General features: G+C 56.0%; 1 protein-coding gene across 1 annotated transcript in view; it reads left to right on the top strand.

The window, feature by feature from the left end:
• The window catches only part of LAMA5 (laminin subunit alpha 5), a 57,169-nt gene that overhangs the window by 14,708 nt on the left and 16,221 nt on the right, over positions 1-26,240 (top strand). The window contains exons 7-40 of the mRNA XM_064276444.1: positions 2,119-2,236; positions 2,715-2,833; positions 2,926-3,096; positions 3,399-3,496; positions 11,145-11,260; positions 11,341-11,459; positions 11,608-11,698; positions 12,394-12,528; positions 12,757-12,819; positions 16,725-16,865; positions 16,948-17,085; positions 17,199-17,333; positions 17,423-17,557; positions 17,631-17,768; positions 18,436-18,488; positions 18,709-18,814; positions 19,179-19,231; positions 19,314-19,419; positions 19,898-19,997; positions 20,133-20,289; positions 20,409-20,547; positions 20,876-21,018; positions 21,093-21,199; positions 21,288-21,441; positions 21,972-22,132; positions 22,209-22,317; positions 23,257-23,354; positions 23,436-23,637; positions 23,736-23,862; positions 24,333-24,472; positions 24,955-25,070; positions 25,230-25,441; positions 25,709-25,913; positions 26,071-26,215. Coding sequence (XP_064132514.1) covers positions 2,119-2,236; positions 2,715-2,833; positions 2,926-3,096; positions 3,399-3,496; positions 11,145-11,260; positions 11,341-11,459; positions 11,608-11,698; positions 12,394-12,528; positions 12,757-12,819; positions 16,725-16,865; positions 16,948-17,085; positions 17,199-17,333; positions 17,423-17,557; positions 17,631-17,768; positions 18,436-18,488; positions 18,709-18,814; positions 19,179-19,231; positions 19,314-19,419; positions 19,898-19,997; positions 20,133-20,289; positions 20,409-20,547; positions 20,876-21,018; positions 21,093-21,199; positions 21,288-21,441; positions 21,972-22,132; positions 22,209-22,317; positions 23,257-23,354; positions 23,436-23,637; positions 23,736-23,862; positions 24,333-24,472; positions 24,955-25,070; positions 25,230-25,441; positions 25,709-25,913; positions 26,071-26,215 — 4,350 coding nt within the window. The remainder of the gene's footprint in view (positions 1-2,118; positions 2,237-2,714; positions 2,834-2,925; positions 3,097-3,398; positions 3,497-11,144; positions 11,261-11,340; positions 11,460-11,607; positions 11,699-12,393; positions 12,529-12,756; positions 12,820-16,724; positions 16,866-16,947; positions 17,086-17,198; positions 17,334-17,422; positions 17,558-17,630; positions 17,769-18,435; positions 18,489-18,708; positions 18,815-19,178; positions 19,232-19,313; positions 19,420-19,897; positions 19,998-20,132; positions 20,290-20,408; positions 20,548-20,875; positions 21,019-21,092; positions 21,200-21,287; positions 21,442-21,971; positions 22,133-22,208; positions 22,318-23,256; positions 23,355-23,435; positions 23,638-23,735; positions 23,863-24,332; positions 24,473-24,954; positions 25,071-25,229; positions 25,442-25,708; positions 25,914-26,070; positions 26,216-26,240) is intronic.

Here is a 26,240-nt window from a genome sequence, read left to right as displayed (position 1 = left end):
GGGAATGACCATCCCAGGGCCACTCAGCCAGTCATGCATAGACCTGCGCCCCTCCCCGCCGGGCTGTGATCACCAGGGCAGAGCCCTTGCTGGTCAGGTGGGTGAGGGGCTGGGGGGTGTGGCGGCCAGAGGCCAGGCCGGCTGCTGTCCTGGAGACGTGCCCACCCTAAAATAGCTGATTTTTAAAAATAACCCGGTCGGCTTTTGTTTGGCTTTTGCTTTAAAAGACATTTTTTCCTTCAGCACAGAGCTACACAAGCAGCGGGAAAGGTCAGCTCTGTGTGGGCGGGCGGCCGAGCAGACAAGAGGGAGGCTGAGGCTGGACAGGCCGGGGTTCATGCCACTCCTGGGCCTTGCCGAGGGCAGCCAGGTGGCCCTGGGTGAGGAGAGCCAACACAGGCCTCCCTCCCTCCAGCCTGGGCCTCGACTGACTGGCGGGCGCTGGGGGTGACGGACAGGCAGAAGGCAGATCTGCAGTGCCCCCCAGTGAACCAGCGTGGGCGCAGTTTCTATTTAGCCCTTGTGCTGCCCGATTCGAGTCTTCCAGTCAATATTTGTGCAAGTGCTGTCAGCTGGGAAAAATGCAAGTGGGACTGTGCAGACATAGCTAGGCGAGGACACAGCCAGGCAAGGACACAGCCGGCCACCCTCCGGGAAAGGCGGGGGTGGGTCCCCGGGGCCTTCCTCACACAGACCCCACCCCTCTGATGCCTTGGCATCAAGCTCCCTGGGAATCCACGTGGTCAGGGTTGGGGCCACAGGCTGAGGCCAGGGGCCAGGTAGTGTAGGGTCCCATGCCTGCCGCCAGTGGCTGGTACTCCCTGTTCCCACCTCCAGGAGGCAGGGAATAGCCACTCAGAGCCCAGCATTGTGTGACTAGGCTGGGACCCCCAGCCTCTGCCCTCCGACACCGGCCATCCCTGCACACGCAGGCTGACCCAGAAGGGTAGGACTCAGAATGAGTGTGGCTCAGGCTCCCAAGGCCTCACCCACCTGGAGCTTGAGCAGCTGCACTTCTGGGACTAGAGCTGCAAAGGGTCTGAGGACTCTTCCTGGGGGCGATCGCAGGAGCTGTGGCTGCAGGAGGGTGGGGGGTGACCAGGAGCCCTGCTCTGCCCTGTGGTGCCTTAGGTTTGGACAGGCCTGGCCGAGCGAGGCCCGGTGGTCAGGGCAGTGCCTGCTGCAGACAAAAATCTTTTAGGGCGAGGGTGGGGGATTCCGGAAGGGGACCTGCTCCCTGGGGCGTGGCCAGATCAGGGCCCCCAAGGGGGCAGAGTGTCCTAGGCCCTCTGTGTGGGTGTCAGCTCTCCCCTCCCCCAAGTGCCTACCCCTGGCTGATCAGTGGTGCCCCCCGCCCCGGTCTCCATGGAGCCCAGACACCAGCTGTGTGTGGGTACCCCCCACAATACACTGACCTTGTCCTTTGTGGGCCCCGTCACTTCGACTGCAGCCTTCAGCTCTGTAAAGCTCATTCCTCAGTCTGTCTCTGCTGCGGGAGGCCCCTTCACACTGCCGTGTCCTGTGGCCCCCGTGGTTATGGCCATCAGTGGGAGAAGGGGCGGGTCAGCTCTAGAACCATGTGTCAGGAGGGGGCAGGTTCATTTGGGGACTGGGGACACTGTCTGGCCACCCATCTTGGCTAGCTACCACAGTGTTGGGGACAGCAGGACTCGATCCCATGTCCTTGTCCAGCCCTCTGCTGGGACCTATAGACACATGGCCCCCAATTGAAACTGCCTTGTCCCGGCCCCATCGGACCCCAGCTGCAGCCACAGAGCCTGACCCATGTGGCTGCCTGGGCTCCTGGGGGAAAAGGACAGGGATAGGGTGGGTCTGAGCCGTGCCAGGGGAGCCCTCAAAAGGGCCCATTCCCTCCCCTGTTTAGGGGTAGCCTTGGCGTCAGTGGGCCAAGGGGTACCCCCTCAGCCCAGCTGCCCCTCACCTGGGGCTGTCTGTGTCCCCAGGCAAACCCACAGAGTCCATGTGGGAACAGGTCACCTGGGAGCCCTGAGTCACCTCGGATTCTGCTGTGGCCTACGGGCCCTCCCAGGGCGGGTAGCACTCTGGGGGGCCTGCCACGTGGAGGGCCTTCGGTGCCTACGCCATCCACTCTTGCAGGTCTTCCATGTGGCTTATGTGCTCATCAAGTTCGCCAACTCCCCTCGGCCGGACCTCTGGGTGCTGGAGCGGTCCACGGACTTCGGCCAGACCTACCACCCATGGCAGTACTTTGCCTGTAAGTCTCTGGGCGGCCCTGGCAGCAGTGCTGGGCTTTCACCAGGTTGCATCGGCTGGGCTGTCGGGTGTAAGCAGCAGAAGCTCGAAGTCCCCAAGGGCAGCTGGGAACTTACCGGGTCGCTCCCCTGATTAGAGATGCCTATAATATAGAGATGCCAAGAATCTCTCCTGGCTCCTTGGGGACTGGCTTCATGCCCAGGCAATGCCTCCCTGCCAGGGGAGGGCTGATGTCCTGGCACCAACTACGTGGCTGGCTCCAGGCGCATGCTCCCCTCCCCGACTGGTCTCACTGGTGACGAAGGAGGTGCTCCAATTGGGTGTGCTTTGGCTGTGTGTCCCCCCAAAACTCCACAGCCTAGGGGGCAGTTGGGAGCTATTCCTCTGCAAGAGGGACAGGGATGGTCAGGGGCCAGGGGCCGTAGGCTCTTCTGGAGGCCGCACCCCTCACCTTCAGTCCCCAACCCCCCCCCCTGCAGCCTCCAAGAGGGACTGTCTGGAGCGTTTTGGGCCGCAGACACTGGAGCGCATCACGCGGGATGACGATGTCATCTGCACCACTGAGTACTCACGAATCGTGCCGCTGGAGAATGGCGAGGTAGACCTGGGGACAGCGGGCGGCGTGTCTGGGCTGGGCTGTGTCCAGCGGCCGAGACTGGGCCTCACCCTGCCCATCTCACCTGTCCACAGATTGTGGTGTCCCTGGTGAACCGGCGCCCAGGTGCCATGAACTTCTCATACTCGCCCCTGCTGCGTGACTTCACCAAGGCTACCAACATCCGCCTGCGCTTCCTGCGAACCAACACGCTGCTGGGCCACCTCATGGGCAAGGCGCTGCGGGACCCCACTGTCACCCGGCGGGTGAGCCCTGGGCAGGGGTCCTGTGGGAGACCCTGGAGACTTGGCGGGGGAGGTCAGGGCAGGAAGGGGCCCTGTGCAGGGCTCCGGAGACTAGGGGCAGGTCAGGGCAGGAGGGGGCCCTGTTGGGGGCTCCGGGGACTAGGGGCAGGTCAGGGCAGGAGGGGGCCCTGTCAGGGGCTCCGGGGACTAGGGGCAGGTCAGGGCAGGAGGGGGCCCTGTGTGGGGGCTCCGGGGACTAGGGGCAGGTCAGGGCTGGCGTGGTTGGGCTGTGCTACATGGCACTCACCAGTCCACGGCTGCAGTACTATTACAGCATCAAGGACATCAGTGTCGGTGGCCGCTGCGTCTGCCACGGCCATGCAGATGTCTGTGACGCCAAAGACCCCACGGACCCTTACAGGTAAGTCACCACCCCCATCACTTCTGATGCCCCTGCCTGGTCTGGGGGTGGACACCAGGCTCATTGCCCACCATGTCCCTGGCTCCCAGTAGACCTGCACAGACCACTGCCCTCAGGCCACTTTTCCCCCTGGGCAGTGAGGTAGAGGGGCTGGCCATGTGCTCTGCTCCCAGCAGAAGTGGGCTCTTGTCCCGAACCCCAAGCCAGCTGCCCCTCCCTCCAGGGCTGGCACTGGGGGCAGTGGAGGGAGACACTTAGCAAGGAGGCCCTGAGGCTGCACCTCCACGTCCCCTGGGAAGGTGAGGGGTTCTTTGCCTGCCCAGCTCCCCCACCTTCCTGCAGGTCACAGACCCCACACTCCCTGCTGCGCCTGCCCCCAAGCCAAGGCCAGGGCCAAGGCCGGGGTGGGGACGGGCCAGGGCAGCCAGGGATTCCAGCCTCTGACCATGGAGGTGCCAACCCCTCCGACTGTGGAGCCTCCCGCACCTCTGGGCCCACAAGGCGTGGCCAGTGCACAGCCCAGCATGTTCTCTGTGACCCACCCCAAGTCACTGAGAAGCCAGGGCCCAGGGGTTTGCATTCTTGGCAGGCTGCCCTCAGGTGTTTGCCTCCGAGGCCAGATATCCGTGTGACTCCGGTACCCGAAGTTAGGCAGCGACAGCTGCCTGAATTACCAGTGGGACCGCCCCTGAGGCTGAGCTCACTGCCTGGCACTGGGCCGGGGTCCGCTGTCCCCACTGGGTTCTGCGTCAGCACATGTGCCTGTCCGTTCACTCTGTCGACAGCTGTGTGTTGAGCCCCTGACAAGCACTGGGCTTTTCCAGGCACTGGGGGCACTGGGAGAGACCCCCAGCCCTGGCAGCACCTGTTCTGGGGGAGGCAGCAGGGGTCTCCAGCAGGACTGGGCGCTGTCAGGGTGACAAACCTGGCAAAGGCTGGATGGAGGACGTGTGACCAGGCTCCCCTTGCACCCCCAGAGGGAGCTGGCAGGCATGAAATAATGCAGCCCCAAACTCTGCACTTGGATTTGGGGCTGCTCCGTGTTGTCTGCTGGGGTTCCTGTTGTGCTGGCCACCCCCCAGTTCATAGAGGAGGCAGGAGAAGCCCCAAGGGCGTAGACACTCACCGCTGTTCTCCTGGTCAGAGCAGGGCCAAGATGTGAGCCCAGATGTCTTCAGACGTGGCCATGTGTCTGAAGGGAGAGAGGTGGCCACACTAAGCTGGAGGTGTCAGCGTTTTCTGGGAGCCACAGGTCTGGGGGACCCTCCCACCCTGGCTCAGCCTCTGTGTGGACTCGTGGGTACCATTCCTACCAGTGTGGCTTCAGGTTGCTCAGCTTAAGCACAGCTAATTTGCCCTGAGAAATTAAGTGCCAAGAGGGAGTACAGCTCAAGGCAGTGGGAGGGGAGCTCACTGGGGCAGCCAAATTGGCCTCAGAGGGGAGGAGGGCCTCCAGCCGAGCTGGGGCTTGTCCTTGCCTGCTGGGAGGTGTCATATCGCCCTGACTCACTGTGCCTGGGTGTAGGCTGAGGTCAGCTCACCTGCAGGGCATGAGGCATGCATGGGCTTGGCATGTCTCCCAGCACCACAAACACCAAGAGAACCCCTGTCACCAAGGCCCATCACGCCAGCATCCTGGACATCAGCCTACCCACACTCTCCCTCCATTTGCCCTCTCCGCCTCTTCTCCAGGGGCTCTGCTCCTCCAGCTGGCTCGTCCTTTGCCCCTTTACCTTCACTACCATCGCCACGACCATCACCAGGATTGTCACCACCATCACTGTCACCACCATCAAAGTCACTGTTACCTCCAACACTACAACCTCCATTGTCACTACTCACCCCCACCACCATCGACGCCATCATCATCAAAACCATCATCTCCACTACCAGCACCTCTGTAGCCACCACTGCTGTTACCTCCATCGTCTCTAACAGTACTCCTTCACCTCCATCATCATCCCCTCCGTCACCATCCCACAATCTCAGCCACCGTCACAACCTCCATCACCATCACCACCATCTTCCCACAACCTCTGTTGCCACCATCACTGCCACTACCATCTCTACCATCACTACCATCACCATCGCCTCCACCCTTACCTGTACTACCATCTCACCCACCTTCACTGGCCACCACCTCCAGAGATTTGAGTAATTACTACCTGCCAAGCTCTATACTGAACCCCTCATTCTCTCTTCTCTTCTCTTCTCATTTCTTGATTTGGAAGTTACATTTTTTTTTTTTTAATAATATTTTATTATGTATTTGGTGAAAGTTTACACAGCAACTTAGGTTTCCATTTGAGCAAATTTCCACACGAATTGATGAATGACATTAATTACATTTTCCACATTGTGTCAACATTCTTTTTGTGTTCTGGTTGTTCCGGTACTCTAGTTTTCTTGCTCCTTTATCTTCTCATCTTTCCTTTGTATTAAATGTTGACTTTTTGATTCCTACAGATTTTTTTTTTTTTTAGTAGAGCACAGATCTAACAGGTACTATCCTTTGTTTGGTATGTCATTCTGCTTCTCTGCTAAAAGGTGATCTCAGGGTATAGTTTCGGTTCAAAGTTTATGGAGTGTCTCAGGGCAATAGTTTCAGGGAGGCCTCTGGTCTCAGGGGGTCCAGTTAGTCTGGACTTTCTTAACAATTTGAGTTTCGATCTGCATTTTTCTCACCTTCTAACCGGGATTATCTGTTGTGCCCCACGTCAGATTGGTCAGAGATGGTAGACCATCTAGCTCCTCTGGTCTCAGGGCAGTTGAGATTGTGGCTTGTGCAGGCTATCAGCCTTGTAGACTTGTTTCTTCTCTGATTTTGGTTACCTTCTTCCTCTTTTGCTCCTGATGAGTAGAGACTAATAGTTGTATCTTAGATGGCCGCTCTCAAGCTTTGAAGACCCCAGATGCTACTCACTTCACTAGGATGCAGAACATGAACATCGTGGACTATATTATGCCAGTTGACTGAGTTGTCCCACGAGACTAAGGTCCGAAATTTTCAAACCTAGAAAACCAATCTCAGAAGGCATACATGTTTTGTTTCTATTATCACTTTTCTCTTCTAGTTATGTTTATTGCCCTACTTTTTTAAGAGGCATGCTTGACTTGACCAAATCCAAATTTAATGACCTGCTCTACTATCTTCCTGAATGACACAAGAGCCTTAGAACACGTACCCACATGTTATTTCTGTCTAGTAATTTAGTTCCATTACCAGTGTCCATAGATTCACCCTCTTGTTCTCCCAGTTCTCTGTTCTCCATTGTTCCTTGCCTTTCACTGCATTTGTGAAGATTGTTTCCTTCTTTCCGAAATGTATCCTTTAGTTGTTCTTTCCTTGAGGATCTGTTAGTAATTGTCTGGAAATGGCTCTGTTTTGCCCTCACTCTTGAATGATAGTTTAACTGGTTGTAGAATTCTCAGTTGACAGGTATTTATCTCAATTTGGAGATATTATTATTTCACTGTCATCTTGAATCTCTTGATGCTTGGCAGAGTCCACTGTCACTTGAATTTTTGGTCCTCTGTAGGTTGTCTGCCTCTTTTTTGGATGTGTTTATGACCTTTTTGCCTTTGATGTTCTGCAGATTTACTCTGATGTGCCAAGGGGTGGACTTATTTTATGTTGTTCAGAATTCACGCTTCCCAAATCTGAGAATATATGTCTGTTAATTCAAGGCCATTCTTGACCATTAGCTGTCTGACTGCTGGATCTTCCCATTTCTCTCTCTTCTCTCCTAGAATTACGCATAGATGAGAACTTCTTATGGTTTTCTTCTGCCTTATAACTTCTTATATTTTCCATCTCTTTGTCTTCTAAGCTGCCTTCTGGATAGTTTCTTCGTTTCCTCCTCTAGGTTACTAAATCTTTTTTTTTTTGTTGTTGTTAGGTGCCGTCGAGTCAATTCCAACTCATAGCGACCCTATGTACAACAGATCGAAACACTGCCTGGTCCTGCTCCATCCTCACAATGGTTGTTGTGCTTCAGCCCATTGTTGAGACTGCTGTGTCAGTCCATCTCCTTGAGGGTCTTCCTCTTTTTCACTGACCCTCTACTTTACCAAGCACGATGTCCTTCTCCAGGGACTGATCCCTCCTGATAACACGTCCAAAGTGTGTGAGACGTAGTCTCTCCATCCTTGCTTCTAAGGAGCATTCTGGTCGTACTTCTTCCAAGACAGATTTGTTTTTTCTTTTGGTAGTCCATGGTATATTCAGTATTCTTTGCCAACACCACAATTCAAAGTTGTCAGTTCTTTTGGACCTTCTTTATTCATTGTCCAGCTTTCACTCAGGTATGAGGCGATTGAAAACACCATGTCTTGGGTCAGGTGCACGTTAGTCTTCAAGGTGACATGTTTGCTTTTCGACACTTCAAGGAGATCTTTTGCAGCAGATTTGCCCGATGCAATACGTAGTTTGATTTCTTGACTGCTGCTTCCATGGCTGCTGATTGTGGATCCAAGAAAAATGAAATCCTTGATAGCATCAATCTTTTCTTCATTTATCATGGTGTTGCGTATTGGTACAGTTGTGAGGATTTTTGTTTTCTTTATGTTGAGGTGTAATCCATACTGAAGGCTGTGGTCTTTGATCTTCATCAGTAAGTGCTTCAAGCCCTCTTCACTTTTAGTAAGCAAGGTTGTGTCATCTGCATATGGCAGGTTGTTAATGAGTCTTCCTCTAATCCTGATGCCCCGTTCTTCTTCATATAGTCCAGCTTCTCAGATTATTTGCTCAGCAAATAATCTCTCTTTAGCTGTGCCTAATCTGCTGTTTAACCCATCCATTGAGTCTTTTTTTTCTTTTTAATGTGCGTTAGGTGAAAGTTTACAGCTCAAGTTAATTTCTCATTCAAAACTTTATATACATATCCATCTGCAAAAAAATGAAACAAGACCCATACCTCACTCCATGCACAAAAATGAGCTCAAAATGGATGAAAGACCTAAATATAAAATCTAAAACAATAAAGAGCGTGGAAGAAAAAATAGGGACAACGTTAGGAGCCCTAATACATGGCATAAACAGTATACAAAACATTATAAAGAATGTAGAAGAAAAACTAGATAACTGGGAGCTCCTAAAAATCAAACACCTATGCTCATCCAAAGACTTCACCAAAAGAGTAAAAAGGCTACCTACAGACTGGGAAGAAGTTTTCAGCTATGACATTTCTGATCTGCGCCTGATCTCTAAAATCTGCATGATACTGCTAAAACTCAACTACAAAAAGACAAATAACCCAATAAAAAAAATGGGCAAAAGATATGAACAGACACTTCACTAAAGAAGACATTCAGGTAGCTAACAGATACATGAGGAAATGCTCACGATCATTAGCCAGTGGAGAAATCCAAATCAAAACTACAATGAGATTTCATCTCACTCCAACAAGGCTGGCATTAATCCAAAAAAACACAAAATAATAAATGTTGGAGAGGTTGTGGAGAGATTGGGACACTTATACACTGCTGGTGGGAATGTCAAATGGTACAACCACTTTGGAAATTGATTTGGCGCTTCCTTAAAAAGCTAGAAATAGAACTACCATAGGACCCAGCAATCCCACTCCTTGGAATATATCCTAGAGAAATAAGAGCCTTTACACGGACAGATATATGCACACCCATGTTTATTGCAGCACTGTTTACAATAGCAAAAAGATGGAAGCAACCAAGGTCCCCATCAATGGATGAATGGATAAATAAATTATGGTATATTCACACAATGGAATCATTTCGTAACATGGAGGAATCTGGAAGGCATTATGCTGAGTGAAATTAGTCAGTTGCAAAAGGACAAATATTGTATAAGACCACTATTATAAGAACTCGAGAAATAGTTTAAACAGAGAAGAAAATATTCTTTGATGGTTACGAGAGGGGGGAGGGAGGGAAGGTGGGAGAGGGATATTCACTATTTAGATAGTAGATAAGAACTACTTTAGGTGACAGGAAAGACAACACACAGTACAGGAGAGGTCAGCACAACTGGACTAAACCAAAAGCAAAGAAGTCCCCTGAATAAACTGAAAGCTTCAAAGGCCAGTGTAGCAGGGACGGGGTTTGGGGACCATGGTTTCAGGGGATATCTAAGTCAATTGGCATAATAAAATCTGTTAAGAAAACAAACAAAAATTTATATACATATTGTTTTGTGACATTGGTTGCAATCTCCACAATGTGACAGCACGCACCCCCTTTCCACTCCCGTTTTCCTGTGTCCATTCATCCAGTTCCCGTCCCTTCCTGCTCTGTCCGGCCTTTGGGCAGGGACTGCCCATTTGATCATGTGTATTTGATTGAACTAAGAAGCATGTTCCTCATGTGTTATTTTTTGTTTTATAGACCTGTCTAATCTTTGTCCATTGAGTCTTTAATTTCAGTAATTTTGTTTTCATTTACAGGAGTTCTGATTGGCTCTTTTCTCATATTTGCCCGTTTTTCATAGCATTGTGTCTTTTGTTATGTTTTAATTTCCTTTGTTATAATCATTTCAGGCATTCTTATTTTATGGTTTCTCCTGGATCACTCCACTAAATGAAGTTCTTGGGGTCTATTCCTGCTGTTTGTTGTGTCTGTTGCATTGTTTCCTTGCAAATTCTTCTTTAGCAGGGCTTTATATGTGTGATTCATGTGTGTCTTGTGTTTCTAAGGCTCTCTCCAGAGTGATTTTTCAAGGGCTTTTGTCAAACACCCCTGGGTATCGTCAACCTGCTACCATGTTTTATGTTAATTACTTGGTTTAAAGGTGCCCTGGTCATGTAGGTTATTGAAAATTCGAACACCAGATACAGGCCTCTGAAGGTTTCTGACCTTCTGTATGGACTGGCTTCTGGGGTCCTGCTAAGGACAAGGACAGCCCACAGCCTTGGTGCTGGACTGGGGCAGAAGAGCAAACAGAGCTGGGGATGGGCTTGTAATTCCTGCCCCTGCCTTCGCTGAGTTGGTGAGATATGTGCCAGGGAGTGGGGCTTTGGCATGGATGTTCTGGTTAATTCTGAGCAGCAGGCAGTCCTCATCTCTAGCCAGCTGTTCCCCTGCCCACTGAGCCAGCAGGAGCTGCTCTCATGAACGACAAGCAGGATTCCAGCCATCCCACCTGGTGTCCACCCCAGCTGAAGGAGGAAGCAGTTCCTGGCCACTTGCCCCTGGGGAGGTGCCCTGGATGCATAGGGGTGTCTGGCTGAGCTCAAGGTGGCCTGCTAAGCAGGCTGGAGCTCTCTGCTCTGATTGTGAGACTCCTGCCTGAGCCTCTGCCCCACCCCAACACACACCTCTTCCCCACCCTCCAAGAGGCCCATACAGAATTCCTGCTGCCATGGAAACTCTGCCGTTTCTGTTACCTCCTTCCCTCACACCCCTGTCCAGGGAGGCTTTGGCCCTCTGGGTGCCTGCCCTGAGACTGGGAGCAGAGCCGATGGGGCCAGAGCAGGCACTTCCTGTCTGACGGCTCAGGAAAATGAGGCTAGGGAGGGCAGCGGGCTTGCGCTTTCATGGCAGGTCAGCAATGGAGGGAGGAGGACCTGCCACCCCTAATGTCTCCAGGCATTCACCTCTGAGTGGGGTGAGGCAGGCCCCAGTGGCCGTGCTGGGATACATGGTGGTCTGAGCCCCTCGAGCTGTGTCCTCACAGGCTACAGTGTGCCTGCCAGCACAATACGTGTGGGGGTTCCTGTGATCGCTGCTGCCCAGGCTTTCACCAGCAGCCGTGGCGGCCAGCCACCACCAACAGCGCCAATGAGTGCCAATGTGAGTACCCTGCCCCTGCTTTCACAAGTGTGCACACGTGCACACGTGCACACGTGTACATGTACACATACCTTCTCCAGCCTGTAACTGCCATGGCCACGCCCATGACTGCTACTATGACCCCGAAGTTGACCAGCGGAATGCCAGCCAGAACCTGGACCACATCTACCAGGGCGGGGGCGTCTGCGTTGACTGCCAGGTGGGAGACTGCCCGCCAGGTCTGCGATGGGTTGGAGCGGGGGCAGGCGGGGCCTGTGTGGGGGGTCAGGTGTGGGTGATGGCATAGTTGGGGCACCTGGAGGCTGGGGATGTTCTCGGACTCAGTGGCCCCTGCACCCCCTCCCCAGCACCACACCACCGGCATCAACTGTGAGCGCTGCCTGCCTGGCTTCTACCGCTCCCCAAACGACCCTCTCGATTCACCCCATGCCTGCCACCGTGAGTGGGGCTGTCTAGTGGGGGTGTCCTTGGGCTGCAGGATCTGCCTGGGTGGGGTGTCCCTGAGCCTCAGAGGTTGCCTGGCTGGCTGTTCCAGGACATGGGGTCTGCCTGGGTAAGGGTGTCCCAGGGTCTGCTGGGGCGGGGATGTCCCTGGGGCCCAGAGTCCACAGCGTGGGGGGTGTCCCTGGGCCTGGGGTCTGTAGGGTGGGGGTTCCCCTGGGGCCCAGGTTCTGCTAGGGTGGGGGTGTCTCTGGGGCCTGGGATCTGCAGCATGGGGGTATCCCTGGGGCCTGGGATCTGCAGCATGGGGGTATCCCTGGGGCCTGGGGTCTGCAGCGTGGGGTATCCCTGGGGCTCAGGGTCTGCAGCATGGGGGTATCCTTGGGGCCCAGGCTCTACAGTGTGGGGGTGTCCTGGGGCCCAGAGTCTTCCAGGGTGGGGGTGTCCCTAGAGCCTGGGGCCGACAACATGGGGGTGCCCTGGGGCCCATGGTCTGTGGCATAGGGGCGTCCAGACCTTAGAATGGGTGCAGGGATGTCCTGGGGTCTCCGGTTTCTGCGTCCTCAACCCTCCAGCACTCAGGAGACCTGGCCACAGCTCTCATCCCCCCTGCCCAGGTTGGGGACCCTGGGATGCAGGAGGCAGAGACCCCTGGGCTGAGGTCTCTCTTCCCTGCCCCCGGCTCCACCCAGGCTGCAACTGTGAGTCAGACTTCACGGATGGAACATGTGAGGACTTGACAGGCCGCTGCTACTGCCGGCCCAACTTCACGGGGGAGCGTTGTGATGCCTGTGCAGAGGGCTTCGTGGGCTTCCCGCACTGCTACCGTGAGCGCCTTCCTGCTGTGGAGGCCCTGAGCACAGAGCATCGCGACCTGACAGTCCTGGGGAGTCCCCAGGGGGACAGGACCTGGGCCCTCCTGTCCTGCCTGTGGAGCACAGCTCAGCCCCAGCTGGAGGGGGAGTGAGAGGCCTGGGGGGGCTGGAGCAGACTCTGGGGGTGGGGACAGGAAGGGCTACTGGGCCCACCTGGCCAACTCCCACTTTCTCCCCCAGCTGTGTCCTCGTTCTCCCTCAACGACACTGGGGAGCAGGTGCTGCCAGCTGGACAGATCGTCAGTAAGTGTCCCCCAAGTCCCCAAGAGTCCCAGCCTGCCCAGGAGCTGCTGGGCAGGAGGGGCCACATCCCAGCTCCACGGGAAGGCCTCACTGAGGGGGGATTTTTTATTTTTGGTCGCCTTGATTTTGGCTCTTTATGCAGACAACACATGGTCATGCTAGAAAACCTTCCAAAAGCTGTCCATATGCACACCACCCTCAAATAACCACTACACACGGGGCCTGGGCTTTTCTTCCTGCCCGTGTGCTCTTAGAGGTCAGTCACACCAGCAGGCAGTTTTGTGGTCGCATTTTCCACACAATCTCGTCCTGTAAACATGTCACTTCACTTTCTGCATTATTCCAATGTAGCGTTTACTAACTAGCCCCCAATCACTGGAAATCTGGGTTCTTTCCAGTTGTAAATATATATATAATAATGCTAAAATAAACATCCCTGTGGCCAAAACTTTGCAGGCACAAATCCTTGTGTCCGTAGGATGGTTTCCTAGAAGGTTCTGGGTCTCTAGATGTGCGTTCTCTGGGACATTTTTGGCTCTAGGTTGCCAAATCTCTCTGTTAAAAAAAGAAAGCTTAGGGAGAGAAGTGGAGTCTCTGCCTCAGGGGCCGTTTCTGTTGAGGGTGACGCCAAAAGCTGGAAATGGATAGTGGTGCCGGTTACAACATGGGAATGGAATTAATGTCACTGGCTAGTACATATCGAAATGCTTGAAATGGCAAATGTTTCCTTATATATATTTCGCCACAACGTAGAAAAAGTCTAGCCTATTGTCACATTAGCAGTGTGAACGCACGCACCTTGACTCATTGCTGTCACTAGGTGGCAGCGTTCATTATCTTCAGTTTGGCAAAACATAGATGAATCAATTCAGAGACCTGGTTTCCCCCTTCTGATTTCCAACCCTAACCTAGCCCTAGCCCATCAGAGCATCACTGGCAGGGGGGTTTTCCTTCCATGGAAAAAGGAGAAAAGCCAAACCAGTTGCCATTAGGTCAATTCCAATTCACGATGATCCCGTGTGTGTCAGAGCAGAACTGGGCCCCAGAGGGTGTTTTGGTTTGTTTGGTTTGCTTTTTATAATTTATTTTATTTGTTATTGTTGTTAAGAGTATACACAGCAGAACATACACCAATTAAACAGTTTTTACATGTACAATTCAGTGGCATTGATTATATTCTCCGAGTCGTGCAATCATTCTCACCCTCCTTTTCCGAGTTGTTCCTTCCCCATTAACATAAACTCACTTACCCCCTTAAGGTTCCTGTCTAATCTTTCAAATTACTGTTGTCAATTGGATCCAATGTAGATAGTTCTTAAAAGAGCATAACCCTCAAGGCAGACAGTTTTTACTAGTTATGCTAATCTATTGTTTGGTTTTAAGAATATTTCAGGAATATTTTTGGTTTTAAGATTATCTCAGGGCAATAGATTCAGGGGATCGTCCAGCCTCCACGGCTTCAGAGCCCTTAAGAATTTGAAATTCTGTTCTGCATTTTCTCTGGAAATGTGGGTTCTTTCCAGTTGTAAATATCAGGATTTTGATCAGGATTCTTCTATGGAATCTTTGACCAAAATGTTCAGTGGTGGTAGCTGGGCACCATCCAGTTCTGGTCTCATGGCAAGGGAGGCAGTTGTTCATGGAGGCAATTAGCCACATATTCCATTTCCTCCTCCTATTCCTGACTTGTCTTCCTCTGTTGCTCCAGGTCAATAGAGACCAATTATTGTACCTTGAATGGGAGCTTGCAAGCTTTTAACACCCCAGGCACTGGGAAACGAGCTATGAGGTAGAACAGGACAAGTTATCAGGCCAGTTAACTGGGATGTCCCGTGACACCATGACCCACAAGCTCCAAACCAAGGAACCAGATCCCACGAGGTGTTTGACTGTACCTAAGGCTCCATAGGGTTTTCAATGGGTGATTTTTTTGGAAGTAGATCTTCAGGCCATTCTTCCGAGGTACCTCTGGGTGGACTCAAACCTCCTACCTTTTGGTTAGCAGCTGTTTGCACCACCCAGGGGCACCTTTCCTTTCATAAAAAATTTTTTTCTTTCATAGGGGGACATAAAATAACAAAGTGTTATACGATAAATGGATTTGATCGTGTTCAGTATCTCATTGTGCTCAGCTGCGTTTCTTGGCTGCTTGGTGAGGGTGAATCTTTTTTCATAGGTTTTTTACTTCTTTAGTTGCTCTTCTGGGAGTGCCTGCCCAGGGCCTCTGCTCACTTTTCTTTTAAAGTGTTGCCTTTTTACTTGTTCATTGGTACTAGCTCTTTCCAGAGTTTATTTTCTTCCATTTTCTTTTTTCTCGATCAGACCTATCAGACGTTTGCTTAATTTATTGGCGATTGCAAAGAACTAGCTTCAGGTGATATTGATAAGAGCTATTGGGGTTTTTCTGTTTGGTTTTGGGAGAGAGGTTTTGCTTTCCTTTGATACAGTAAGTTTTGAACTAAAGTCTTTAATTCTTCCTGTCCACTCTCTTTTGATTTATTACTGTTTTTATAGCTTCTTGAATTACTAGTTTATTGTTTTTTGTTGTTATTATCAACAAAGGAGCCCTGGTAGTGCAGTGGTTAAGAGCTCGGCTCCTAACCAAAAGGTCAGCAGTTCAAATCCACCAGCCGCTCCTTGGAAACCCTATGAGACAGTTCTACTCTGTCCTATAGGGTCACTGAGTCGGGATTGACTTGACAATAACGGGTTTTGTTTGGTTTTGGTTTTATTATCAACAAAAACGTTTGAAGCAGTGCTTCTCAACCAGGAGCAATTTTGTGCCCCAGGGGAAATTTGGTGCTGTCTGGAGGCATTTTTGGTTGTTACATCTGGGGAGGTGCTACTGGTATCTAGTGGGTAAAGGCACCAGGAATACTGTTAAACATCCTACAATGCACAGGATAGCCCCACAACAAAGAGTTCTCCAGCCAGAAATGTCAGTGATGCAGAGATTGAGGCACCTGGGTTTAAAACTATAAATTTTCCTCAAAATATAGCTTTGGCTATGTGTATGCACAGGGTTTGATACACCACGTTCTCATTATTGCTCCTTTCTAAATAGTCTGTAATTTCTGTTTTTATAGTCTTTTGAATTTGAGTTGTTTAGCAATGTGTTTATAAATCCCAAGCGATTGGATTAATTTTCTGTCCTTTCTTGTGGAGGTTCAGTTTTAATTTTACTGCAGCGTGGTCAGATTTTGTAGCTCAATGATTTCTAGTTTTTGGATTTGGAATTTGTGCTTTTTTTTGTTGTCCACCTGGAATATGACCACTATGAGATTATTCCATGAACATTTGACAAGAATGTGTGTTCTCTGTTGGGTACAGATTTCTACACAAATATCTCTCAAAACCTGCTTGTTAATTATGATGTTTAAGTCTACTCTGTCCTTGCTGATATTTTGCCTGTTTGAACTGCCATGTTCTGAGAACATCTATTCAGTCTTTCTGTCCATGGCTATGGTTTTGCATATACCAGGAGACAAAGGTTGGTTCTGCACCTAGAGGTTCATGTTTACTGCATATTTTGGACAAGTGTCCGTTTTCTTAACATGTAAAAGCTCTCTTTGTTTCAATGCTTGTTGCCTTGACTTCTGCCCCTACTGCTCACACTCACCTCCTCGGCTGTTGGTGCCCGCCCATTCTGTTTTCATGCGTCTCTTTGTTTCCGACCTGTCTGAGTCCTTGGTTCATAGTCCTTGGTTTATATTTGTTCTATTTCTCGCACACTGCTGCTTTCTCGAAACACTGGATTGCTCCTTCCTGGGGCTGTTGTGCTCTTTTTTTGTGTGCTACGGTGGTGTAAGGGGTGAGAAAATTAATTTGTGAAGAATGGAGTTTCTCAGGCAGGGAAGATTGTGTCCACAGGGCATCTGAGACCCCTTCCCACCTGATACCCGCAGACTGTGACTGCAGTGCCGCCGGGACCCAGGGCAATGCCTGCCGCAAGGACCCACAGGTGGGGCGCTGTGTGTGTAAACCCAATTTCCAGGGCACCCACTGTGAGCTCTGCGCCCCTGGATTCTACGGCCCAGGCTGCCAGCGTGAGTATAGCCCTTGCCACACCTGTGTGGATGCTGCGGCCTGGGCCCCCTCTGACCTGGCATGTCGGCCCCCTCCCTGCAGCATGCCAGTGCTCTAGCCCTGGGGCAGTGGACGGTGACTGTGACCGCGACTCGGGCCACTGCCGGTGCCAGTCGGGCTTCAAGGGGGCCATGTGCGACCGCTGTGCCCCTGGCTACTTCCACTTCCCTCTCTGCCAGTGTGAGTCATGCCTCCCCAAGCAGGTGCTCGAGGCGTGGAGGGGGGCGGGTGGGGATACCTGGGGACAAAGCCTGCTTGGGCTGAGGATCCCCGTGACGCTATTCACCCCACAGTGTGTGGCTGCAGCCCCACGGGAACTCTGCCTGAAGGCTGCGATGAGGCAGGCCACTGCCCATGCCGGCCTGAGTTCGATGGCCCCCACTGTGACCGCTGCCACGCTGGCCACTATGGCTACCCCGACTGCCGTGGTGAGCTGAGGCCGGGAGATGGGAGTGGAGGGCAGGAGGGGGACGCCGCCTGCGTAGTCCCCAGGTCCTGACCCTGTGTGCCCCCACAGCCTGTGCCTGTGACCCTCGGGGTGCCCTGGATGAGCTCTGTGGGGCGGGCGGTGTGTGCCACTGCCGCCCTGGCTATGCAGGCCCCGCCTGCCAGGCCTGCAGCCCTGGCTTCCACGGCTTCCCCACCTGCATTGGTGAGTGTGCCAGGAAGGGTAGGGAGGCAGGTGAAGGTCCCCACTGCGTGCCCACCACCCACCCTCCCCACAGCGTGCCACTGCTCTTCCGACGGCTCCCTACATGTGGCCTGTGACCCCCGGAGTGGGCAGTGCAGCTGCCGGCCCCGCGTGACAGGGCTGCGCTGTGACATGTGTGTGCCTGGTGCCTATGACTTCCCCCACTGCGAAGGTGAGCCAGGCTTCAGCCAGCAGGTGGGGGTGGGCACCGTGCACATGTGTCGGAGAGGTCAGGCACCATGTGTGCATGTGACTGTGCACACACCCGTGTACCAGGAGTATTCATGTGCTGTGTATGTGTGTGACTGGTCATAGACTGTGTGTTCATCTGCTGTGCATGTTCACTGCAACCATCCATGTGTGCAGGGTTGTGTGTGCCCATGTGCCAGCTTCGTGTCATGTGCCGTGTCTGCGTGTATGTATTGTTCGTCGGGCAGGCTCATGTTACGTGTGTGTTCTCACAAGACTGTGCATCTATGTAATTGTGTTGACGTGCTTTGTATGTGCCCATGTGTCGGTTCACATGGTCCATGTGCTGTGCATGTGAGTGTGCATGTGCATGTCCACATTCTGTGTGTTCACATGCATGTACACAGTTCATGCTGTGTGTGTTCAAGTGATCCATGTGCTGTGTGTGTTCATGTACGTGTTCACAGCATGTGCTGTGTGGTGAGGGGAGGGCTCCAGAGCAGGGAGGCACATGTTGTCACGCGTGTCCACAGATCTGTGAGGTCAGCGTGCAGGCTCACACAGGGCCATGGGGGTCTGGCCGGCCTGGGGAAGCCCTGACCTCCGGGGTTGTGCACAAGAAGTGACGGCAGCCCCGCCTCTCTCCATAGCTGGCTCCTGCCACCCTGCTGGTCTGGCCCCGGCTAACCCTACCCTGCCTGAGGTGAGCCCAGGTCTGCCTGCAGGGGGTGGGCAGGTCAGACTGAAATCCCCAGGCCCAGTGGGACCATCCCATTCACCTGTTGCCCTAGGCTCCAATAGACTCCAGGTGTGGGTCAGGTCAGGGCAGGTGACCTCCACTCTCCTCTGCTCTCGTCAGGGCTCCAGGGATTATGGGTACAGAGTAGGGACACACTCTGACCCTTACTCTGACCCTCTCCCAGGCACAGGCCCCCTGTGTGTGCCGGGCTCACGTGGAGGGGCCAAGCTGTGATCGCTGCAAATCTGGGTTCTGGGGGCTGAGTCCCAGCAACCCTGAGGGCTGCTCCCGTAAGTCTCCCAGTGGGTGTGGTGGGCTTCTGGGGGGCAGGTGGGGGAGGCTGCTACCATAAGTCCCCAAAGTGGGTATGGGGGTCCTGGGGGGCTCCTGGAGTGTGGGCAGAGTGAGTCTCCCAGTGTGGATGTGGGGGTGCTGGGGGCTTTTGGGGGGCAGGTGGAATGGGCTGTACCCATGAGTCTCCCATTGTAGGTGTATGGGTGCTCGGGGACTCCTGGGGGCAGGTGGGGTGGGTTGCACCCTTGAATCTCCAGAGTGGGTGTGGGGGTGCTGGGGGGCTCCTGGAGACTCCAGCTGAGGATGGAGTCCAGCCCCCTGGACTGCTCCCCCTTTAAGGCCAGCTCTGCCCTTCCCCAGGCTGCAACTGTGACCCCCGGGGCACGCTGGGAGGTGTTTCGGAATGTCAGCGGGTGAGTCTGGGGGCTGAGGGTGGGGGCTTTGGGGCAGGTGGGTGGGGCCTCTTCCCGGTCCCACTCTCCCCTCGGCCCCCAGGGCAGTGGCCAGTGCTTCTGCAGGCCCCACGTGTGCGGGCAGACCTGTGCTGCCTGCAGGGACGGCTTCTTCGGACTGGACCAGGCCAACTACTTCGGCTGCCGCGGTGAGTTCCAGACCTCTTCTACACCTGCCTTCCTCTCACGCCAGCAGGCCAAGGCCCAGGGGAGCCCTCGGGCACGGACCCACCTTGGGGCTGGGCACAGGGAGGCCCCAGTGTGGGGTGGTATTAGGGGCCAGGCACAGAAAGGCACTGGCATGCAGTGGCATTACAGAGCCACTGCAGGGTGCCAGGCTGGCCCAGGCTGGGCATGGGGCAGAAAGAGGCTCCAGTGGGAGCCTGTGATGCTTACTTCTCCCCTCCTCCTCCTGGGGAGACATCACTAATCAATCCCAGTGCTCTTGTCCCAAGGCTAGACTTCAGCCCTGTGGCAGATAATAGCTGTCATTCTCGACAGAGGGTGGATGGAGCGAGGGCCCCAAGGAGGGTAGACAAAGCAGGGTCCTGAAGCAGGGGCTGTGGAGGAGTGGCCTGGGGGCGGGAAGGGCAGCAGGTGAGTTGACTTGGCTCCTTTCTACTGCAGGCTGCCAGTGTGACGTTGGTGGTGCCCTAGGCCAGGGCTGTGAGCCTCGGACAGGCGCCTGTCGCTGCCGCCCCAACACCCGCGGCTCCACCTGCGGCGAGTGAGTGCCCCACCCCAGTGGGCTGGGTAGCGGCAAGGGTCAGAGGGGACAGCTGTCCCCTGGGCTTCTCCAGTCCCCCTCACCCAGGGCCACCTGGGTCCCGGCTGCCCCTGGGAACCCCGTCTGCTGTGCCAGGCCGGCGAGGGACCATTACCTGCCTGACCTGCATCACTTGCGCTTGGAGCTGGAGGAGGCTACCACGCCCGAGGGCCATGCTGTGCGCTTCGGCTTCAACCCCCTCGAGTTCGAGAACTTCAGCTGGAGGGGCTACGCACAGATGGCACCGATTCAGGTGGGGTCAGGGGTCACACATCCCCACTCCTCGTCCCAGGGCTCCATGCACGAGGGGTGTGGTGGTGGTACCTGCGTGGCTGAAGAGAGTTGACCGAAGCTTTTGTCCCCCGCCCCCAGCCCAGGATTGTGGCCAGGCTGAACGTGACCTCTCCAGACCTCTTCCGGCTCGTCTTCCGCTACGTTAATAGGGGCCCCACCAGTGTGGGGGGGCGCATCTCTGTGCGTGAGGAGAGCACGTTTGACGCCTGCATCAACTGTGCGTGCCGCCCCCAGCCCACCGCTGTCCCTCCCAGCCCTACCTGACTCCTGTCCTCCCACCCTGTCCTCACCCCTCACCTGGCCCCAGTCCCGCCTTCACTCCTGTCCCCGCTCCCAGCCCGCTGCTGTCCTGCCCAGCCCCACCTGACTCCTGCCCTCTCCACCCCATCCTCACCCCTCATCTGGCCCCAGTCCCGCCCTAGCTTCTGTCCCCACCCCTACCCCCTTCTGGGCCCTGCATAGGTGGGTGGTCCCGGCCCCAGCCCAGTGCTGGGGTGTGCAGGGGGGCCCTGGTGGCAGCCCAGGTCTCACAGCCCCACCCACAGGCACGGAGCAGAGCCAGCAAGTGGCCTTCTTGCCCAGCACAGAGCCTACCTTCATCATGGTACCCCAGAGGGGCTTCGGGGAGCCCTTTGTCATGAACCCTGGCATCTGGGCCCTGCTCGTGGAGGCTGAAGGGGTGCTGCTGGTAAGGTAGGGGCTGGACGGGGTGGGGCGGGCTGGGTGACGGGCGGGCACCCACCTCCCATCCCCTCGCCCCAGGACCACGTGGTGCTGCTGCCCAGCGCCTACTATGAGGCGGCCCTCCTGCAGCTGCGGGTCACCGAGGCCTGCAGCCACCACCCCACTGCCCAGCATGCCACAGACAAGTGAGAGCTGCCTGAGGGCGGGGGCTGGGGGTCAGCCTGGAGCCCTGGGGCCGCGCCACAAGTGCTGACCACCCTGTGTGCCCCCCAGCTGCCTCCTCTATGCCCACCTCCCCCTGGATGGCTTCCCCTCAGCCACCTGGCCTGACGCCCTATGTCGCCACGACAACAGCCTGCCCCGGCCCTGCCCCATGGAGCAGCTCAGCCCCTCGCACCCACAGCTGGCCGCCTGCCTGGGCAGTGATGTGAGCGTCTGGGTCCCACGGGGCAGGGCAGACTCAAGACCTTGGCCCTGGGGAAGGAAGCCCACATCACAGTGGTAGGGGCACAGGTGCAGGGGTCGGGGTGCTGGGTATCTGCTGCAGTCACGGGGGTGACCTGGTGGTCCCAGCACCCTGGAGCCTCATCTCTCATGGGGTCCATTGTGAGGCAGCCCACAGGTGTTCCTTCACCCCACAGACAGTTGGACGGACCCCCATGCTGTGCCTGGTGCTCCTCCCCACACTGGGGCCTCAGATGGGGCCCTTGGTGGGTGGGCAGGGGGTTCAGAGGTAGGAAGGACGAGGGGCTGCAGGGATAGTGAGTGCAAAGGCCCTGCAGTCGGAGGGGCTTGGCGAGGGGGAGGGGTGCAGGGGGAAGGAGAGAGACGCAGAGTGAGGGGGAGAGGGGTTGAGTTGGAGGCCCTGGGGCCGTGTCCAGGAGTTCGGACTGATCGGGTAGGATCTGTTCTCTAGTGGGGACTGTGGAGCCACTCTGATCACCCTGTCCCCCCCAGGTGGATGTCCAGCTTCAGGTGGCCGTGCCTCGGCCAGGCCGCTATGCACTGGTGGTGGAGTATGCCAATGAGGACACCCACCAGGAGGTGGGGGTGGCCGTGCACAGCCCCCAGCGAGCCCCCCAGCAGGGCAAGCTTACCCTGTACCCCTGCTCGTACAGGTGTGCCAGGGAACCCTGGTCTCTGCAGGGAGGGGGAGTGCCACCTTTCCCTGTCTGACCGCCTTTCCGCCTTCAGTACCCTGTGCCGTGGCACTGCCATGGACACCCAGTACCATCTGGCCATCTTCCACCTGGACACGGAGGCCAGCATCCGGCTCACTGCCGAGCAGGCGCGCTTCTTCCTGGTAAGACAGGCTCCCTCATCTGCTGGGCCCCGGGATCCCTGTGGAGTCAGCTTTAGGGGATTTTAAACGTATACAAAAGTCAAGAGAAGCTTGTCCTGAACCCTCAGGTGCCATTCAATAGCTCCCACTTGAGCCCTCTCCAGACTCTCCATCAGAGGCTCTCCTCATTCCAGTGCTCCAGTTGTGGGTGCGATGGTTTTGAACTTTCTACTGAGGTATTTCATATACACAGGAAAGTACCCACAGCACAACCCACAGCACAGGGCCCTCCCAGAAGTCAAACGTTCCATGTAACCAGCACCTGGGTCAGGACAGAGCATAAGCACCTCCCAGATATCCCTCGGGCCCCACGCCCCTTTCCAGGGTATACGCTATCCTGACATCTAACAGTACCTCTTACTTTTGCCCATTTTGGAACTTTCTATAAATGGAACCACACACCACAGTTGTTTGTGTGCTTCTTCCACCAAAAGCGCGGCCATAGATGGATTTATGTTGTCACTGTGGCTGTGCGGCATCTGTTCTCTTCGCTGTCGGGTTCATCTAGATGCTGTTTGAGTCTTTTTGTCTTTTATGGTATTTGTTGCACATGTCCCTACATCACGGTGAGTCGTGTGCCCAAGCAGACGCCCATCCATGAGTCCACGTTCACTGAGCACCTGGCCCCATGGAGGGAGCTAGGGGCTGGTGACAGCAGGGTGTGGGGGGAAGTTGGGAGAGGCACGTTCAGACGAGATGACACTTTGCTGAGACCTGAATGACAAGGAGGGGGCCATGTGAGCGCCAGGAAGCGCCTGATTCACAGAAAATACCACACTTCTCGTTGAGGGCTGGGGTCTGAGCAGCCAGAGGAGGCTGTGGGCTGGCCAGAGGCAGGACAAGTTTGGCTTCAGTGTGTGCTGACCTCACCCCGAGACCTCACTGTCCCTCTGCCTGCAGCATGGTGTCGCCCTGGTGCCCGAGGAGGAATTCAGCATGGAGTTCGTGAAGCCCCAAGTCCGCTGCATCAGCCGCCACGGCACCTTTGGTCCAAATAGGTAGTGAGCAGGGCTGGGAGGACTAGGTGGGGGTAGCGATCAGGCGGGTGGGCACTGACTCGGCCCCACACCTGCCTGCAGCGCCGCCTGCCTGCCCTCCCGCTTTCCGAAGCCGCCCCAGCCCATCGTGCTTCGGGACTGCCAGGTTCTGCAGCTGCCACCTGGCCTCCCGCTGACCCACTCGCAGGAACTTACACCGGGTGAACCCCCGGCTGGGCCTCAGCCTCGGCCCCATACTGCCGTGGACCCCAACACTGAGCCCACCATGCTGCGCCATCCCCAGGTGAGGACCTGGCAGGCAGCCCAGGTAGTGGGAGCTGGCTGGGGTCCCCAGCATCCCTCGGTGCCCCTGGCCCACTGCTCACTGGACTCTCCCCACAGGGCACTGTGGTCTTCACCACCCACGTGCCCACCCTGGGCCGCTATGCCTTCCTGCTTCACGGCTACCAGCCGGCCCACCCCACCTTCCCCGTGGAGGTGCTCGTGAATGGGGGGCGTATCTGGCATGGTAAGTGGGCACCCCGATGTGCAGCCTGCCCAGGGGGTTGCATCCCTTGCTCTGTGCCCCTTCAGTCATGACTCTGATTGGCTGTGAAGTGGGCCTCACTTCTTGAGCAGCACTGGGGTGGGGAGGGGCAGGTCACACACATGCTGCAGTGACACTGGGGAAGGGGGTGATACTGTGTTCCCTGCATAGCCAGGCTCAGGGGCTGCACCTGGTAGGCACCTGGGCATGCCCTCGAGCTGGGTCACTGGTCAACCAGCCACCACACGCCGTGGTCACCGCCCAGTCACAAGGGCTGCTGTGGGCAACGGTGGGTTCTGATGGCTGGTCACATACCCTTCACCTCAGTCATGGATTTGACTGCCTCAGTGGGTCTCCTCTGCCCTGGTGTCTACCACAGAGCCCCGCCTAAAGCCATGGAGCTGGGACAGGTCAGAGTTGGGGGAGGGCTCTGACCTGCCTCCCTCCCCCAGGTCAGGCCAATGCCAGCTTCTGCCCACACGGCTACGGCTGCCGCACCCTGGTGGTGTGCGAGGGCCAAACGATGCTGGACATTACCGACAGCGAGCTGACTGTGACCGTACGTGTGCCTGAGGGCCGGTGGTTCTGGCTGGTGAGTCTGGGCTGGCTCAGGGCCAGCGTCCCTGTGTGCAGCCCTACCTGGCCAAAGGTCCTCAGGCCTGCTACCCACCACCAGTCACTTACCCAGGGCCAGCTGTGGGCCTACATCCTCTGCATCTGGGGACCCCGGACCCACTAGCTCCCAGGGGACCCTGACAGCTGAAATGTTCCTGGACTCAGGCCCCCTCCTGGAGGAGGTGGGGCCTCGAAGGAGGGGGGAGGAAGGGAGAAACCATCCCCAGCCAACACCCTGAGTGCTGCCCTCCAGCTTCCCAAAGCTTCTGATTGGCTACGAAGTGGGCCCCACTTACTGAGCAGGCCTAGGGGACAGGACACAGCACCCACCAGTCTTGCCTGGACCCTGGGGGTTGTTGGGGGCTTGCTGCTGCCCTCCCATCCACTCCCACCCTCCCCCAACCCCGACCCACGCCCTTGCTGGGCCCATGGGAAAGTGACCAGGCTGCCATCCCCCAGGATTACGTGCTGGTGGTTCCTGAGGATGCCTACACCTCCAGCTACCTGCAAGAAGAGCCCCTGGACAAATCCTATGACTTTATCAGCCAGTGCGCTGCCCAGGGCTACCATGTCAGGTGGGTGGGGCAGGTGGGTGGGGCCAGGGCAAGGGGTGGGCCTGGGACTAGGGAGGGGGCGGGGCCAGGGCAGGGGCAGGGCTCAGGCCAGGGGTTGGCTGGGGGTGGGCAGGGGCTGGAGTTGGCTGGAACAGGTCTCAGCCCCGCTCGCCACTGCAGCCCCTCCAGCTCATCACCCTTCTGCCGTGACGCTGCCATCTCCCTCTCCCTCTTCTACAACAATGGAGCCCGGCCATGCCGCTGCCACGAAGTGGGCGCCACAGGTCCCACGTGTGAGCCTTTTGGGGGCCAGTGCCCCTGCCGCGCCCACGTCATTGGCCGGGACTGCTCCCGCTGTGCCACTGGCTACTGGGGGTTCCCCCACTGCAGGCGTGAGTGCCCGGCCTGGAGGGTGTGCACCAAACCCCGGGGCTCCCTAGGGAGGGGGTTCAGGGTTGGGGAATGCAGGGCGGGGTGGGTCCATTCCTCCACACCCATGGCTCAGTATGCACTAGAACCTGGGGGGCTACTTGGGGGCGGAGGCGGGTGGGGAGCATGGGGCAGGATGTGTCCCTTCCTACACCCCCAGGGCTGCGGTTGGGGCCCCTGGGCCAGCGGCAGGAGGGTAAGGAGAGTGAGCCACAGTGCCTCCTCTGCAGCCTGTGACTGTGGCGCCCGCCTCTGCGACGAACTCACCGGCCAATGTATCTGCCCGCCGCGCACCCTGCCGCCCGACTGCGTGGTCTGCCAGCCACAGACCTTTGGGTGCCACCCCCTGGTTGGATGTGAGGAGTGCAACTGCTCGGGGCTGGGCGTCCAGGAGCTCATGGACCCCAGCTGCGACATGGACAGCGGCCAGTGCAGGTGCGAGAGGTCTACGTACCTGGGCAGGGGTACTCTTCCCGGTGGCAGTGGCGCTCATGTCAGTGCCCTCCCTTTCTGAGCTCTGAGCAGGCCTGGGTGGGGCAGCCTGAAGGTGGTGAGGGGGTGGGCGCTCAGCCAGCTCTGAACATCGCTGCAGGTGCAGACCCAACGTGGCTGGGCGCCGCTGCGATACATGTGCCCCTGGCTTCCACGGCTACCCCAGCTGCCAGCCCTGTGACTGCCACGAGGCAGGCACTGCACCTGGCATGTGCGACCCGCTCACTGGGCAGTGTTATTGCAAGGTGAGGGTCTCAGAGGGTGGGGGAT

This window comes from Loxodonta africana, chromosome 24, assembly GCF_030014295.1.
Source record: "Loxodonta africana isolate mLoxAfr1 chromosome 24, mLoxAfr1.hap2, whole genome shotgun sequence".
Classification (NCBI taxonomy): Eukaryota; Metazoa; Chordata; class Mammalia; order Proboscidea; family Elephantidae; genus Loxodonta; species Loxodonta africana.
The sequence above is the reverse complement of the archived record's forward strand: the minus strand, read 5'-3'. Positions and strand labels throughout refer to the sequence as shown.